The 19,101-nt window shown below is 32.2% G+C and overlaps 1 protein-coding gene and 1 long non-coding RNA gene across 3 annotated transcripts in view; one reads left to right on the top strand and one right to left on the bottom strand.

The window, feature by feature from the left end:
• LOC132740220 (solute carrier family 49 member 4 homolog) overlaps nt 1–19,101 on the top strand; it is a 39,788-nt gene that overhangs the window by 6,489 nt on the left and 14,198 nt on the right. For both annotated transcript variants that reach the window (XM_060728081.1, XM_060728082.1), the window contains exons 4-7: nt 883–973; nt 5,912–6,075; nt 9,642–9,702; nt 18,765–18,832. In XM_060728081.1, the coding sequence (XP_060584064.1) occupies nt 883–973; nt 5,912–6,075; nt 9,642–9,702; nt 18,765–18,832 (384 nt within the window). The remainder of the gene's footprint in view (nt 1–882; nt 974–5,911; nt 6,076–9,641; nt 9,703–18,764; nt 18,833–19,101) is intronic.
• LOC132740222 (uncharacterized) lies at nt 10,890–13,252 on the bottom strand. Its single transcript, XR_009627123.1, has 3 exons — nt 13,185–13,252; nt 12,348–12,426; nt 10,890–11,317 (listed from the first exon to the last, which is right to left on the bottom strand). It is a non-coding gene; the product is annotated as an uncharacterized LOC132740222 (long non-coding RNA).

The raw sequence follows: 19,101 nt of genomic DNA, 5'->3' as shown, positions 1-19,101 counted from the left end.
ACCTTGACCTTCAAGGTCAACTATGATATTTGAATAAACATTTTTTTGGGGAGTATTCTTTACTACAATATTCTTTCTTTAGTGTGTCAAACTTTAGAAATAAGGAAAAGTCAAGCTTATTCGTGTCTAATTGATTGTTTAGATATTTAAAAGAATTTTTGCAGGCAAGAGTAAATGGATTATCCTAAACTCATAACTATATCCATTCCTTTTTAATGTATAACTAGATCTTCAGTACACTGATCAATATATTATTCAGGCCAGTTTCTGGCACATAAAAAGTTATATGAAAAAAAGGTAATCATGATTTTTTTTAACACAACAAAACAGAAGATTCAGGGTGAGCTATTGATATCAAAGGGGGATCATAGTAACTCCGGCTTCCAGCGTCATGTGTCAACAATCATCTTCTTCTCTGAAACTGATGGGCAGATTTACCTCAAATTTGGTCTGTTAGCATCCTTGTGACAGTCACACTTAAATTTGCTTATGTCATTTCATTTGGCCCCTTTTAGGGATCAACAGAGAAAAAAATAGAAAAACCTTTAAACATCTTCTTCTACTTATACATTAAATGGTGGATGATGACCAAAATTTGTCTGGTCAGTATTCTTAGGTAGTGTTGTATCAAATTTGCTCATATTCATTTGAATGATTGACCCCTAAAGCTTAAAATAGAAATATCTTTAAAAGTCTACTTCTACAAACTGATTGATGGATGATCACCGAACATTGTCTGTAGCATTCTTCGGTAGTCTTTTATCTTTTACTGAAAAGCAGTTGTTTCTGGTGAGCAACTCGGGGCCATCATGGCCCCTGTGTTTGCTAAACCAAAGCTTACAATTTTTCATATATTCCTCAACCCAAAATTTTTTCTTTCAGGTTTACGACCAGCTTGTGTCCTCAGTGCATTTTTGGTTGCTGCTGGAACCGGTTTAAGATGCATTACTTCCAAGTCTTCTGTTGCAACTCCGTATGTAGTAGTTTTTTATTTATTGAATTTTACTTTTATCAGTGGAATTTTGTTCTGTTGCAAATATTCATTAAGGTACTTAAGAACTTTATGTACTAATGTATCAGATAGAATATACAGGGCATCCACTGGCAGCTCCTATATTTTCCTATATATTCCTGTATTTTGACCATTGTGCTATAATTTCCTATATTTTCCTATATATAATATATTGGCCAAAATTCATAATATTATTATAAATTCCTATATTTTTTGGAAAAAGTTCTTGTGTGTTACAAGCAAGGAAAGTGGTGTTTTGAAGGAATAAATTTATTAAAAGTCTCTGAATACCTCTTTGATATTTCTTCATTCCTGTGGGTATGGTCACCATGCCCAGCTCAGCCAGTTTGTTTTTATCTTATAAATAAATGAATATTTTTTAGATAACAAACAAACATACTTCTGAAATATTTCAAAGTTGACGAGTGAAGGTTTTTTTTTTTTGCAGGTTACATTTAAAAACTATCATTCTTATGCAGTATTAAATTCCTGAAATAACAAAAAAGTGTTACATGTATATTAAGAAAAAAATGTTTCAATGTTAGAAAAGATTTATCAAAAGAGGAAGACTGTTTAAAGCACACTGAAATCTTATTGTCAGGGAAATTCTAAGCTTGTGCAAATGTTGCTCAAATGATTAACTATAGCCCTTTTTTAAAATTGAAAAACTAAGGAAAGAAAAAGGATCTTTAAGGGAACGTACAATATAAAGAGGTAGATTGAAGGGAAAAGACAGATGTTGGAAAAGACAGTTCTTTAACTGTCTCCTCTGCAGATAACAAAGTGCCTCCTCAAGGCAAGAAGAGAAAATAACAATAAATTCTATACCTGAAGTGAAGTCTTCTTTGATGTTCATTCAAAGCAATCTTGCTAAGTAGACATTGAGAATAGTTCAACTACTTTCTCAGAAGGTTATGTTGAATCATTCTTAAGCTTTTTGTATATCAATAATTGTAATATACCTGATACTTTGAAATGTTTTATGGAATCATATTCTAGAACAGTATAAAAGTTTTTTTATGTTTCAAGTAGGGCATTACTATTTTGGTAAATAGACATAATAAAAAATGCCTTTTTTACTAAAGATGAAAATTATTTTTAGGGCACCATTCAAAATAATGAAAATTTTCTTAAAATGTATTTCTTATTATTTTAAAGGGAGTTTCAAATTCTATGTAACATGTTAGGTTTTGAAATCCTGTATCATTTTGTATTGCTAAGTACAGGAAGTACTTCATGTAATCTCTTCCATACTTTAAATCAAAGATATTTTTTGTACTTTCAGCATTGTTCATTTTATATGCTACGGTACAGTTTTGTTTCATTATGTTTAAGTTACAATGTATAATTTGGTTTTGAAATATATCGAACAGTGGTTTACTTTGTCTTGTTATTTCTATTCCTATGATTTCCTTTATTTTGTTCCTTGAAAAATCCTATATTTTGATGGCATTCCTATATCTTTGTGATGGGAAAATATGGACTCCCTGAACGCAGTGCTATATAGGATTGCAGTAAATTCAATCCTTTTCCGATCATGACAATATCTCATGCTTATAAATGTCAAAATTTCAGAAAAACATCAACAAGCCCTTTTATTAAAGTACAGTACCTTAACTTAGAAACAGCAAAGTTCATACAACTTTCAGACAACAGCAAAAAGTGAATATAATGTGAGAAAAGGAAAACAAAGAAATGTTAAATGTTAATGAACTCTGGAAGTTGTTTATGTGCAATCCTAAAAGCTATAGTTTCAAGAATCTTTAACCTGTGATTTATAGAAGACATACATGTATTTTTAAATTTTTTTAACAATAAAATATTTATTCAAGTGTTTTATTCCTTGAAATTACCCTTTTTTCAAAATTTGCAATGAATGCAAAGTACATGTTTAATGTTACATTTGAATTATTGTTGAATTTAATTTTCTGTCTGCGTTGCAGGGGAGATGATTAGAGGATTTGTTACCCCTGGTTTGATCCTGAAAATTTCTCCATGACAAATAATATCAATGGCAGTCTAATGGTCATACATGTAATATGGGATATGTAGTTCTTATTTAGTTGGGGGGGGGGGGGGGGCATTGTTAATTACCTGTTAGTTATCAAAGAAAGTCACTTAGGCAGAAGAACTGCTGAGATATGACCAAAACTGTGTTAAGATTTGCTTAAAATCCACCCAAAAAAAACAAATAAACAAGTGTTAACTTCATACAGTAATGCCTGACAGACTCAAACTAAAAGATGTGTAAATAACAATGTACTTGTAATTATGATAATTTGTAGAGCAGAATTTTTGTACTGTTAACATGCAGTTGATTTTGCCATGTATTTGATAAATCAAATGGATAAATTTATTTTTTTGTTTGTGATTAAATTGAAATTAAGTTTAATTGAGTTAGTAAGGCAATTTGATGCATGAGAATGTATTTTATTAAATGCTTTTCAGTGGACAGTGATTTACAATTGATAATTTATAGTGAGATTATATTTTGATAATTTTACAGTGACATTATATAAAGTATAACTCTCACAATAGCTAGACTTTATTACATACTTTGCAGTGGGAAGTGAAATTATGATTGATAATTTTTACTTGATAAATTTCGCTGTAGCCAAATAATATTTGAATGCGGATGAAAATAATATTTCAAAGCTAAAGAATAAAATCTGTCATATTTAAATTTTGCTTCCTTAGTAGGAGAAGCAAGTTAATAACTGCATATATTGTGTTAAAATTGTAACAAAACTCAAGAAATTTTACAGAACTAAATTTCAACATTGGTACGGTGACATCATGATGTGATGACGTAATGAAGAAGAACACATGATGTTACATGGCAAAACAAGTAAAAATGACTTAAAAATCACTTAAAAATCATGAAATAAATAGAAAATTTGTTTGTTTTGCATGTACTACGATTGAAATTTCGCTCATGAACACCAGCTATTAATCATTTTCACTTATGGCTACACCACTCGTGAAAATATTGCATCTGGTGTCCACCTTGACATTGACTATCAAAATAGTGAATATTGCTTGATTTTTTAAATAATAATTATACTTTGTTTATTTATGTTTATTTATGAATTGATTGTCTTCATATATGAGCATAAACTACCTTATGGACATTGTGTAACATGTACCGAGCAAATGTACAACAAATATCTTATAAATTTTTCTTTGGGCTAGTCCCATCGTTTGATTAGATACAAATGATTATGAAATTATCATATATCATAAATAATCAGGTTGAATTAACACTCTTAAATACACTATTAAATTCTTAAAAGTCACAATATAGTAGTTATATTTAAGATACAACACTGTGAAATAATTCAAAAGTATAGATTAAAAATTCCTATATAGTCCAGCAACTTGTAACCTCTTTATCTATGAAGCGAGGCTTCTATTTAGATAGAAAGATAGGCTGCTGGTAGGGAATTACCATAAATGACCTTGACTTTGATAGTCAAATTATTGTAATTTTACATTATTTGCTATAATTGGCTGTAACTTTGTATGTAAATGAATCGATTGTTTTCATACTTGAACACAACTATCTTTTGGACAAGACATTGTTGAAATTTTAATTTGTGGTGGCTCTTGTTTATAAAATTTAATGCTTCCAGGCTGATGCTTTAGATGGTCTCAATAAAATTTGAGCCGTGTCATGACAAAACCAACATAATGGGTTTGCGACCAGCATGGATCCAGACCAGCCTGTGCCTCCATGCAGTCTGATCAGGATCCATGCTGTTAGCTTAGCAACCCTATAACAAGTAGAGAAACTGATAACAAACAGCATGGATCCTGATCAGACTGCGCAGATGCGCAGGCTGGTCTGGATCCATGCTGGTCGCAAACCCACTATGTTGATTTTTTCGTGACGCGACTCAAAATTTTACTCTACTCACCCTGGTGCTAATGTCTGTGTTCAGATTACTAATCAGAATTTTTGTGCAAAAAAAATATTTTTTACTTTTACTTTTAATTTCTGAAGGGAATAACCTCAAATATATGTCCCTTATCATCACCTACATATCTGATAATGTTTATTAGTCTAGCACGAATATTTTCAGAATTACCCCCTTGAACTTAAAAATTGTTCAATTTTTGTAAACAATTTTTTTTTATTTCTTGAGGTGTTTATTTTAAACTTCAAATATATGTTCCTTATTATTACCCACAGTATATGTCAGAAGGTTTATTACTCTATTCCGAAAAATCTTTCAGATATTTTTTCTTTAATCTTTTAAATCTGCTAGATCTTCTGTCTTACACTTAAATGCCATTCAAAAAAACCATGCAAGGATGTTAAAATCTTACATTTGATAAATCTATCCAATGAAACATGATTGCTTCTCCGGCCATGCATGCCCATGTCTGAGATATTGCAGGGATGAGAAATTTAATAAGATCTTCTTCAACTTGAAACAGCTAGAAAGAAACTGGGCAATTGTTCAACCATACCAAAATAAGAGTTTAAAGTATAACTGCATGTGAATTAATATTTGAGCCGTGTCATGACAAACCAACATAATGGGTTAATGTGACCAGCATGGATCCAGACCAGCCTGCGCATCCACGCAGTCTGATCAGGATCCATGCTGTTCACTTACAAACACTATAACAAGTAGAGAAACTGATAGCGAACAGCATGGATCCTGATCAGACTGCGCGGATGCGCAGGCCGGTCTGGATCCATGCTGGTTGCAAACCCATTATATTGGTTTTGTCGTGACACGGCTCGATTATATACACTTTGTTTAACAAGCTGACAATAATTAATGAGTAGGATAGCCAGAATATGCATTATATAAGAAAATTAAAATTTTGAAAACAAAATACAAACCTTTATAAACATAATATGAAAATGATACATGTATTCCTTTTCAGACTGATTCATTTTGGTCAGTTTTTAAATGGCCTTGCCGGACCTATTGCAATGGGGGCGCCACCTTCTCTATCTGCCGAATGGTTCCCACCAGAGCAGAGAACAACGGCCACTGCCATAGCAACTGTAACAAACACACTTGGTTTGGCAGTGTCATTCCTTCTGGGTATTGCTATATAATGAATGTTATCCTATCCATAATTACCCAAACTCCTCACAGTGATTACCTCCCTTGGCAGAATTGTAATCACTGCCTTCACAAACATCACATGATGATGAAAGTCACGTGACATAACGTCGAAATTCAAATGTAAATATCGACCATTACATAGAAAATCTAACATCATTTTTCTCTTTCTGTTTTATTTTTAACTTTTTGCACCTGTGTCCGCTATATTTTATCAAAAAAATATCAAAAGTATACAAAATAATGAAAAATAAATTAAAAAGCTAAAAAATATCAAAATATTGATATTTAAATGTTTGTGATGGCAGAGATCTCTGTACTGATAAGGGGAGATCACTGCGTAGGAGATTGATAATTACCTAGCTTCTGTTATATACTATCATGCTAGTACCATAGATAAAGATCACTTAAATATTGATAAATTTATGCAAGTTTGTTTCCTTTTCCCTGTCTGCAGTGTTGCATGGTATACCCCTCCCTTTTACAGTACCATCTTATTCTTGTAATAAAGTTTTTAACATAAATACAGATTGTATGCATTGTCAGAAATTATTCAAATATTTGTTATGAATTGGGCTCTTTATTATATACTTATAAATGAAATATTCAATGTAAATATGTACTTATAGAAAACAACATTATTCCTTTTTCTGTTTATTTAAGTGTCACGCAATTTACTGAAATCAAATATTCAAATTAAAAAATGAATTAAAAAGCTAAAAATTAAATACAAATATTGATATTAAATGTTTTGATGGCAGAAGATCCTGTACACTAATGATATCATTAAGAGATTTGAATAATACTATTCTTTCTGTTAAATTATCATCTTACATATAAAATTCACTAACATTTCTTTATAATTGTTCTTACCATGTTGCAGATCATGAAATTTTTACTTACATTATTCTGTAATGTTTTATAAACAATTTTGATTGTAGTTATTTTTTTTATAATTTCTTTTTTAAGGTTACAGACAATTTTGTCACCAGTTGAAAAGTTAGAGAATGTAAGAGTTGTATTTTTTAAGACTTTTCTTTTTTGTAACATGTTCTATTTGTAAGATTTTGTGTTGCTTGCTACAGAGTAGCTACTGCATATAGGGAGTTCTTCTGAGAAGTTCTCTGTCATCTGTCTGTCTATCTGTCTGTCTGTCTGAGCGTACATTTGGATACTTATGTAGCTTCAGAAAGAAAAGATAACTGTACTTTCTCCTTGATGTCATTTGTTCTGTAGACTTCATGTGGCTCACATCCATGACTCTTTGGTTGATAAAAAAGACATTTAAACCACCATTAGACCACATGGTGCTCCACTTACTTTTTTGTTAAACCCTCTTTATTTGAAGATATACATAGTGGAAATTAAACTTTATTTGATTTTTGATCATAACTATTGTTTGGTTAAAGAACAAAATTATGATACTTTGGAGTAGTATATATGGTTGCATTTAACATTTTACATTAGCACTTTTAAGAAAGATCAACACCTGAGTACATTTAATATTAACTGTAAAATCATAGGTAACTATTACCCTAGAAGTTAATTTTATTTTGGAATTACCACTTCCATCCATGAACAGCTAGGTTCAATCAAACCAAGCCTGCATCATTTTCAATTTTTCAGGCTTACTTTGGGATTCTTATTTTCCTCTATTTCAATGTGTTACTTTAGTTTATATAGTATTAACCCATTACTGCATGAGCATTTTGTGAAAAATGGCTGTTTTCATTGAAAAGTCTCCCGTTACAAGTTCAAGTTCAAGTTGCTATGAAACTATAAAAACTGCTTCCACAGTATATAAACGATTTGAACCCCAACCGGATCTTGTGAGAAGATGTCAGTGTCAACCATTTTCTGACGCTTGACTTATCTAACATATTGGTATTTATATTGATACTTATGGACATTAGGTTAGTAAATCTTTATTTATATCGTAGAATAGAAACTTTATTAAATTTTTAAGTTATGCAAAATATAAATGTTAGCATTAAAACTATAAAATAATCGAAACACACAAACTGCTTTCAGGTGAGTTTACGAATTTTATCTGTACCCTGACTTGTGAGTATTTTTAAAGATTTAACGAAGAGAACGTTAATCATTTAACATATTTTAACGCATTCTTCAGGATGTTATCTTATAACTCCCTGTGGTCGAGGGGTTTACATGCTCGCTTTAGAAACAAGAGGTTTTTTTTTTTTTTTTTTTTTTTTAATTGATTAAGCCAAATAAACATTGAATTGAATAACAGTGTTGCTATTAGTCTTAAAACCACTATAGTTATACTAGTTATAACACTGGAAACAGAATTTGGTGACACTTTACAAACAAATTGGTTTATAGTCTTACAACCTTCACCTTTCTGACATTCTGAGACCCAAACAAATTCATTGCCTTCTGTGCTTTGATATGTTAATAGTGCAGGTCAATACACTATAGGTCTTACATTTTCATTTTTATGCCTGTTACCCTTCCCTATAACATGCAACCTTTCCTTATAACATGTAACCCTTCCCTATAACAGACAAAAATTTATTTATGTGAACTGTCTTGGATGACAGGGCAATGATATGTTTATTTCAGAGGTTATTAACTCAAAGAATATGCTTGCATGTATAGGGATAAAATATTTGAGCTAAAGACAATAACCTGAGCATATACATGTTTAACTCAATATTTCAAGTTGTGATGAAAAGGATGGGAAGTCAATTCTGAACATTTGTAGCTTTAAATGTTATTAGAAAGGTCTACAATAAAGAATAACATTAATACGGCATTGCATACAAAGTGTTTTAGCCAATCAGAATTTGCCAAAACTTGTTATTATTACTGTTATAGGGTAATTATAATCCGTCAAAAATCTTTCTAACTGATAATATATTGACAATTGTCTCACAGAAGCTTTCTAAAACAATCATTGCTTGAGTTTTTATGTTTTTTCTGAAAAACTGTAAGAGAAGTATTTTGGAATATTTCAATAGAAATATCTTTTACATAAGGATAAATGATTGTGTGTTAATATGAAAAAGAAAAATTGAAAATAAAACTCTCAGAGGGAACATACGTTTCCTTTTTTATCTTTTCAGGAAAATATTTATGATAGAATTTATATAAAAACATTTAAGAAAATTAATACATTTATTGGTACACTCAATATAAAAATAGCATAACAAGGGAGTACATCCAACCTTTTGGTTGTTTATGTAAATGTAAAGAGCATGTGGACAAAATGTCACTGGTATTCAGTAATTTAAAGGAGCTTTATAAAGCTTTATGTGACTTTAAATGGAGTCAAATATTCTTACTTTATATTAGCACTTAAACATATATGGACAGACTTGTTTTTAAAATTAAAAGGCATACTAAATTGACTACCTGTAGGTTTTCTGTTTATTGCCTTTATTTGAAATTAAAGTACAAGTATTTTTATTTCATTAACAGTTTTTGTATATATAAGAAATGTACTTTTCAAAGTGTTTATTTCAAAAATTTGTTTTTATTTAGATCAAAGTTAGTAATATATATCAATTTTTCTTTTAAAGGTCCTTATCTTGTACCAGAACAGAAGTTTCACCAGAATAGAACAGAAGCTCTGAATTCTAGGTAAAAATTTATACATTATATTCGTTTAATGTTTTACTGTGAGTGAGTTGGTAATTATGTATGCACATTTATATCTTTCTCGCAAAGAACAAATAAAAAGTGGTAATATAAAGTGGGAGGGACACTGCCCATGGCCATAATTAGATGACCCCTTTTACCCGGTAATTTGAAAGGCCAGTAAGTCAAAGGTCAAGGTCATTGTTATGTTGACTATTAAAAGCTTGTCAAGCTGATAACTAGGGAAAGCTTTTGCCTTAAGTCGTAGGATTTGGTTTGTAGGTTTGTCATGATTAGTACATGACCCTTTATGATTTTGAGGTCATTTTCTCAAACTGGTCACATTGGCACTATGTGTAAAATTCTTGTTCAATAAATCATTTGTGTTTGTTTGATTGGGTTTTACGCCATACCGACACATTTTAGGTCATATGGCAACATTCCAGCTTTACTGGTGGAGGAAGACCTCAGGTGCCCTTCCATGCATTATTTCAGGCACCACTGACGTTCCGTTATCTCAATCATTTGTGAAGGAATAATGCTATTAGTATTTAGCTAACCTGAGCACCAAATGCTCAGATATGTGCTTTTTTGATGGCAGTGTGCTTATTGTCAGTTACAATACAATACAATAAATACAATACAATACAATATCTTTATTGCTTCATAGGCCACCAGCCCAGTCAGTTGTTCATATTCATCATCATCCACCATCTCCTACTCAACCATTTTATGGTCAGCCATTTATGGTCAACCATTTTATGGATTTTGACCAAATTCCACAAGAAATATCCTTAAGTGGCCCTCTATAAAAAATGCTGTTGTTCATGACCAATTGATATTCACTTTATTTGCCAGAAGGCATTGAAGTGTGAATATAAGTTTCACGGGGGGAATCACATGACTTTGTATAGTAATACCCACGAGAAAATGGCGACTGCTGAGCCCCGGTAAGTACCTTATTATGTTAAATTAAGGTGACAAACGTTTCTTAAATCAAAACAAAACCTAGCGTATCACATGCGCGTTAATTTTCTTCAAATGACAATACAAAGTGCATTATCCTACGTTTTGTGGTTTTTGAGAACATTGTTTGAATTGTGTGAAAATTGCACATTCAGCGATAGTAATTCGCACGGAGCGATATAATTTGGTACCAAAATAAATGAAAATAAACTTACTTTCTGCACTTAAGACACAAAATCAATCATTTTATTGACATCTGTTATCGTAGAAGTCCATATAAAATATATTTTCGAAGGTCTGTAGCCTACAAATGTTCTTTGCAAATGTATAGTAAGTAAAACGAACAATTTCTGGATAGTAAGTTACACAAAAACAAAATAGTAAGTTTCACGCACAGATTCCATTAGCATACATATACATTAAAAGAAAGTTAAAGTTCATATGTTAAGAGATAGAAAATACTTATTTCAATTATGCAAGATCAAATATTTCACATTTTTGTCTATAGGACGAATGCTTAATTGGTTGCTATTATAATATATCAAATGAACTTTTGATGGGATTTGATATTACACGGCTCAGTGTTATTTTTCTGTGGCGATAGTAGTTCTTTGACCTCTGCAGTTTCAGGTGTGTCTTGGCCCTCATTTTACTGTAATGAACAAATATAATTGCTTGTTAATTGGTATGGTGATGTTTATTAACTGAATGCTGATCGATGTTTTTATATGGCGGTATTTGTTACATTTAGTCACTATGTTACTTAATTTATGAAAATATATTGAAGAATTCGCAAGAACAAAATAACTTCTTACAAAAAAAAAACAAAAAAAAACAACAACAACAAACAACAATGATACAGTGATACAAGTTATGATTAAAGGCACATTGTTCCTCAGAAATCCATATTGTTTAAATTCTTTAGAAATGCCAAAACATGTGTTTGATAATGTTTAAATAATGGATAAAACGTATGATAGTATTTTATTACAACTGAAAAAGGTAGCACTGAACATTATATTAAGTGATGTGTCGCTAAGGTAGCAAAATGTAAACAAAGTAGTATTTTGACTTCCATACGAAATACTTATTCACTAAAGGTATACCATTTTCCAACAGAACCAAAGATGTAAAAGATAGTTTGAGTATCTAGCAAATGAGTATGTTTTCGGAAACTGTAACAAGATACCAAAAATAAACATTTTTTTTTAAATTAAAATGATAGCATTTAAGAGGCATAATGGACATTCAAAGAAAAACGAATATTTGAAATCAAACGGTCAAAGATATGAAGGCAAGTGGAGTAAAAAAATATTTACATAAAACAATCTTAGATGCTGGGTTTCAAATCACACCGTCAATGTCGGGACACCTGAGTTAAAGCACCGACGTTTTGTTAGCTAGTTTGATGAAAGAATTCAAGGACTCTGGTCGGACTAGAATCCATAGCGGTGAGAAGCATGTGTATAAAAATCAGGGACTTTAAACACTCCGCCATGGACGCACTGAATATCTTATTTACTTACTCTATCACAAACAAAAAGTAAGAGTTTACGACGCAACACATTTGCACATGGTAAGAAAATAAACGTATAGTAATGCATAACATTTTAACAAAACTTCTTGGGTTTATTCATAAAATCTGCCAGTGTAAGAATAAAATTAATAAGAACTTTGTATACCAGTTCTATGATGGCATTAAATATCAATGTGAAATGGCGAATGTCTTCTCCTTTGCGTTTTTGGTCCAAATTGCAGATACTGAAAAATAAATGATGGTGTTGTAATATTTCCTTCTGCACAGTTATTTCTTTATAAATCTAGTTCTAAAGATAACGGATGTGGGTCCAGTCTAACGTGAAAAAGGGCCAAGTGTAACGTACATTGTTGAGTATCAATGTCAATGTCTCATTTAGTTATTTTAAGTTAAGTAATCTTTTATGAAATTATATGAATATGAATACATGTATTATGAAATAATATGAATTATTATTAAAATACTCTCTCGATATTTGTTTCTCTGTCACCGTAGACGGAACACACTTGCAAATTTGAAACCAAAAGAATTATAAAATAGTTTCGTCACATTTAAGTAAGCTATTGGAAACTGTGCGTAAAACTTACTATTTTGTTTTCGTGTAACTTACTATCCAGAAATTGTTCGTTTTACTTACTAAACACTTGCAAAGAGCATTTGTAGGCTACAGACCTTCAAACAAAATTTTATATGGAATTCTACAAGAACAGATGTCAATAAAATGATTGATTTGGTGTCTTAAGAGCCTAAAGAAAGCTTATTTTGATTTATTTTGGTACCAAATTATATCGCTTCGTGCAAATTACTATCGCTGAATGTGCAATTTTCACACAATTCAAACAATGTTCTCAAAAACCACAAAACGTAGGATAATGCACTTTGTATTGTCATTTGAAGAAAATTAACGCGCATATGATACGCTAGGTTTTGTTTTGATTTAAGAAATGTTTGTCACCTTAATTTAACATAATAAGGTACTTACCGGGGCTCAGCAGTCGCCATTTTCTCGTGGGTATTACTATACAAGGTCACGTGATTCCCCCCCCGTGAGTTTGTGTTGATAAGTCTGCAGCATTTTGTGAATTATTTTGTAACAAAATCTTTGCATACATCTCTTGTTGTAACTTTGTTTATAAAGAGTTAATGTAGGAGACCAAATATTCAAATTTAACGGGGACCTGTAAGGCTGTAACAATGCAATAAAAAGATAAAATATATTGTCGTAAAGCAATTAAGACCTCAATTTCATTAAAAAGATGTTGTTTTTTTTAATATCAAAAGCATTGTCAGAAAATGAATTTGAATACTGTGAATTGTAATCATTATTGCACCAGTGTCAATCATTATAGTCTATATCTGTATATTTTACGGAACCTGTATAAAACATAATTAAATTCAATACTTTATTGTGCTATTTACGTCCACTGTATACACAAACAGAATACAGTACAAAATATCGATGTAGAGTACACAAGTATCTTATCATATTAATATTAGAATAACTGTAAATATTTAGGTGAATGTGTACTGTAACATTAACTGTGAAAAACAATACAAACTGTGAATACTTATTGGTAGATTCCTACTCTCACCTTGAATAACAGTACATTAAACAACAAACATTGACATGCTCTTTTGTTAACAAATTATAATGTTCTGGTGAAATTCTTACTGTATCCACTAATCTGATAATTAGAGTTAGACAGGTCAGGGATCTATGCATTCCTAATCTATAGACTTACTCCAGAATTAAGAATATTTGGGTTTTTTCCAGATGATCCGTAGGTACAAACAAACTTTTTACAGTTACATGCAGCTTCGAAAATAAGCAGAACAGGTTGTGATGTGAAGTGATGTGAAGTGCACCATGAAGCTTTAACAGTTAAAGTTAGTTTGTACCTACAGATTAGCTGGGGAAAAAACCACATTTGCCTAGTTCCGGATAACGTCTATTGGTAGGCACCTTTTATAGTCAAAAGAAATCTAAATTATTAAAGATACTGGTCAAGCATTCCCTACTCAAACATATTTTGCGTGCTACAGAGTAGCAGCAACATATAGGGTTCACTTCTCTGTTGTCTGTCTATCCTCAGTGCTGTCCCTCCAAGCTTACATATGGATACTTATGTGGCTAGAGGAACAATAGGTAACTGTACTTTCTCTTTAATGTCATTCATTCCATAAGGCATTTATGTGGCTATTTTCCTTTATGTGGCTTAAAAGTACAATAAAGAGAACAAGAGTAGCCATATAAGTAAATGTACTGTCTCATTATTAAGAATGTCAGTCTGTCCTGTCACAAAACTTGTCTGGACAACTCCTCAAAATCTGCTGGTGCAATTTCATCCAAACTTAAGTTGTGCTATTATGGTGATAACTTTTCATTTCAATGATTTTTGTCTGAGTTATGCCCCTTTAATTAGATTTATGTTTTAAAGTGTTGTCAGAAATTTTTCTCTTACACTACTTAACCAAAAGAAAACCATCAACCAGAATAAACAAGGACAGTTAGGCACTGAAAACAACTAAATACACAAAATCATGCCAAATAGACGATTTAGACCGATTGAAAAATACAAACGTGATCTCCTACTTAAGAATTACACCAAATATGTAACCAACCTCTCTAACTATCAACCTAACCTTGCGGAAAAAATGATATTATGCAGAGGACTAACTTTCTGCCCCACACCACTTAAAATTGATAAATTAGAACTACACCGCGATATCCTATTATTTGACAGACGCATGAGACTTAAACATTTTTTTATGAAAAACACCAACACACAAGAAAGAACGGACCCATTCAAACCCTCTTCAGGCTGGACTCCACAACCAGGGAAATCTGCACATCTAGATGCATTTCTTACCATGTTACAACAGGATACACTCAAGACACAACGGACACCGGAACAACCAAACCTAACTCAAGATGAATACAGGGCTATCACCACCCTCAGAAACAACACAGAAATCATAATCAAACCAGCAGATAAAGGTGGCTCCGTCGTCATTCTCAACAAAGCTGATTACATCGCAGAAGCTAACAGACAACTGGGAGACACAACAGTATACAAATCAATTTACACTGACCAAACCAATAAAACATGTAAAGAAATTAACTCCTTCTTAAACTATCTTAAAAAACACTCATTACTTGAACATAAACATATTGAATATCTCACTGCTAAAAATTGCAGAACACCTATCTTTTATTTACTTCCGAAAATACAAAAAACCAAAAACCATGGACGCCCCATAGTATCAGCATGTAACAGTCCAACTGAAAAATTATCTGAATACGTCGACTATTTTATACAACCCCTATCAAGAGACATACCTTCTTACATCAAAGACACAAATTATTTTTTAGAATGCATTAGGAAAATAAAAAATGCACCCGAAGATGCTCTACTTGTCACTATTGACGTCACAGCCTTATACACAAATATTCCACACAGAGAAGGTATATTAGCAGTAAAACACGCACTGGAAAAACGTAGTCTCAAAGAACCGAAAACTTGGATACTTTTAGGCTTCTTACACTTAATACTAAAGAAAACATGCTTTGAATTTAACGGAAATACTTACGAACAAATATCGGGAACCACCATGGGCACCAAATGTGCACCAAGTCTAGCAATATTATTCATGCACGAATTTGAACAAAAATTCCTAAAAACGTACCCAATTACACCATCGGTCTGGTGGCGCTACATAGACAACATCTTTTTGATATGGCCACATTCTCGACAGGAGTTGAACTCCTTCATCATGGCCTTAAACAGTCAACACAACACAATAAAATTTACATCTGACATCAGCGATAAAGAGATCCACTTCCTAGACGTAACTGTCAGAAAAGATACATATGGGAACTTATCCACCACACTATACACTAAACCTACTGATGCTCACATGTACCTCCACTACACATCGTTCCATCCGAAACACCAAAAGAAAAGTATACCCTACAGTCAAGCTCTTAGAATTAGAAGGATATGCAGCACTGAAGAATCATTTCTGGAATGCAGCAAACTACTTACCGATAATCTACATGCACGTGGCTATCCAAAAGCACTTATACGAGAAGCTATCAAAAAGGCGAAAATCAACCATCTTAATGACACAAAACACAACTCTTCACACGAAATAATACCGTTAATTGTCACTAACAACCCAAGATTACCTAACATTAACAAAATCATTAACAAATATGAACATTTACTAAAAACCGATTCTAACCTAGCAGATTTAACGAAGCACAGAATTTTAACAGTTTATCGTAAACCTGACAATCTTAGGAACATCTTAGTGAGATCTTCCGATCCTAAAATCATAACACATCCCTCAGGTTCCAATATCTGCTACCGAAATTGTATAGCATGTTCTCTCTTAAAACCAAAGCTTAATGTCAAAATTAACACAACTGGAAAAACGTTCAAAATTAAAGGATCTTATGATTGTACAAGTAGCAGCATCATCTACTTAATTTCATGCCTAAAATGCGGCATCCAGTATATTGGTCAGTCGGGTAACACAATTCGAGAACGTCTGTATGGACATATCAATGACATACGTAATAAAAATGACGTAAAACCTGTCTCTAAACATTTTTCCGCCAACGGACACAACATTAAAGAATTCGACGTCACAGTTCTAACAATGACACCTAGGAACATAAACATCCGCCTTAGAACAGAAGAAACCTACATTGAATTATTTAAAACGAAATCACCTAACGGACTTAACTTAATACAATAATGGAAATAACAGATATGAAAAAATATTCCAAGCAAGTACCAGCACCGGCAGATTCATTCAAACTGAAATAAAAAAAATTACGGCAATGTTTAAAATGTAATAAATTCATCAAAGGATCCAAATAAACTTCAACCGACACTACAAGACACATGAGAAAACAATTACGATGTTCATATGCTTCCATTGTGATCAAGAATACACAAGAAGGGACATTCTAAAAAGACACTGCCGTAAAATACACGGCATGGAAATGCACAGGTACCAAACTAAAACGGAGAAAAGAACAACTGACTTAGACGAAATCAAACCAGTAAAACCATGGCAACCACCTTTTGAATGTACATTAAACACGAAACCAACAATTATACCTAAATTTCGAATCGTTCAAGGACAAAAAAATTGGCTAGCCAAACAATTTACACCGGAATTTAATTGCACACAAATGATAAAGGAAATGACAGTAGAAGAACCACTATCACCATTACCGGACTCTCCATTTAGATCCAACGAAAATTTGCCGACACATACAATCTCAGATGTAACAATTTGCCAAGACGAAAAAGACGATTTTCTATACACAAAACACATGGAAATAATGATTTACTCGATCTATGGTATTTTTAATTAAATAAACAATAACTTCACAATAACTTTAAACATTTATTATTATTATTTTCTAATTATTCATACAAATAACTATATAAGGACAAAAGAACCACCTAACAATAACTTCTATAAATTGATTTGATCACGTGACAAAAAGAACCGTCAAAACTGTACCTTAGATGAAAAATTCTGATATATCTGTACCCTTATGAAGGCTATTGAATAGCCGAAACGTAGGTCTTAAATAAAATTATAGAAACCTGACCCACTTTGTTTCGTGTGTTTCACTTTCCTTATTCTTTTTATTCTTACACTACTTATGCAATATGAGTGAAACTTTACATGATTGATTTGTATCTCAAGTACTTGCACATATAAATTTGTTATACAACCACCTAACATAGAGTAGGGTGAGGGGCTATATAGTAATCACTTTGTCCCCCATCCCATCCTATCTCAGGAACTGAGAGATAAATTAACTAGATACTTGGAGGATCAAAGTAATATTACAATGAAATTATCTCTGTCAAGTTTCATAACTGTGATAGTTAGGTTACATAATGATGCCCTTTTTAACTTAGAAAATATCCCAAAATGTACCTAAAAGGGGCTATGGTTTTATTGGGAATAAATGAACTCTCTTCATAATTGGACAAAACTATCCTTTGGAATGTTCCTTCAAAGTTGGCCAGAATGACCTTGAGTCATAAATGACATTGACCTTTAAGGTCAAATAATTGAACTTTGCTATTTTTTTGCTGTAACTGGCTATAAATTTGTTTTTAGACACAACATCCTTTAGGACAAGACCCTTAAAGTTTTGTCACACATAGCCCAAAAAGTATTTGACCTAAAGTTATGAAACTTTACAGAAATATTGGTCAGCATGTGTTCACACTTTGGGGTTTGATTGTGGATTTATTCCACTTCTGTAGAGTTATTGCCCTTCACCTAGTAAAAATTTGCAGTTTCTTGACAATATTGCAAAGCAAGTTTGCTTCATATATGATGTTTTATGAATAAACATTATTCAAAATATTGTTCCTCTTTTCTTTATACTTGAACCATTAAACTGATATTTTCTTATGTTTATGATTATACAATCATATTTCTATTGGGCGACTTGATGCTTTAGCATCAAAACCTCTACTTGTAGTAACATGCAGATGTATGAAGTCTCATTTTATTACAGTTTGCAGTTATTAGACAGTTATGGAGTGTTGTTATCAGCTTCAAATGTTTCAAACAGTTCTTCACCAGGTAATGTATACATAATTTTTCTGAGTACAGTTTATAGGTAAGCTATAATTATATGAGCCGCGTCAGGACAAAACCAACATAATGGGTTTGCAACCAGCATGGACCCAGACCAGCCTGGGCATCCGCGCAGTCTGATCAGGATCCATGCTGTTCGCTATCAGGATCCATGCGGATGCGCACTGGCTGGTCTGGATCCATGCTGGTCGCAAACGCATTACATTGGTTTTGTCATGATGCGGCTCATATACTGTTTTTATTGCCAGTATAAG

Source organism: Ruditapes philippinarum, unplaced genomic scaffold, assembly GCF_026571515.1.
Source record: "Ruditapes philippinarum isolate M1 unplaced genomic scaffold, ASM2657151v2 ctg4655_1_1_1_1, whole genome shotgun sequence".
In the NCBI taxonomy this organism is placed as follows: Eukaryota; Metazoa; Mollusca; class Bivalvia; order Venerida; family Veneridae; genus Ruditapes; species Ruditapes philippinarum.
The sequence above is the reverse complement of the archived record's forward strand: the minus strand, read 5'-3'. Positions and strand labels throughout refer to the sequence as shown.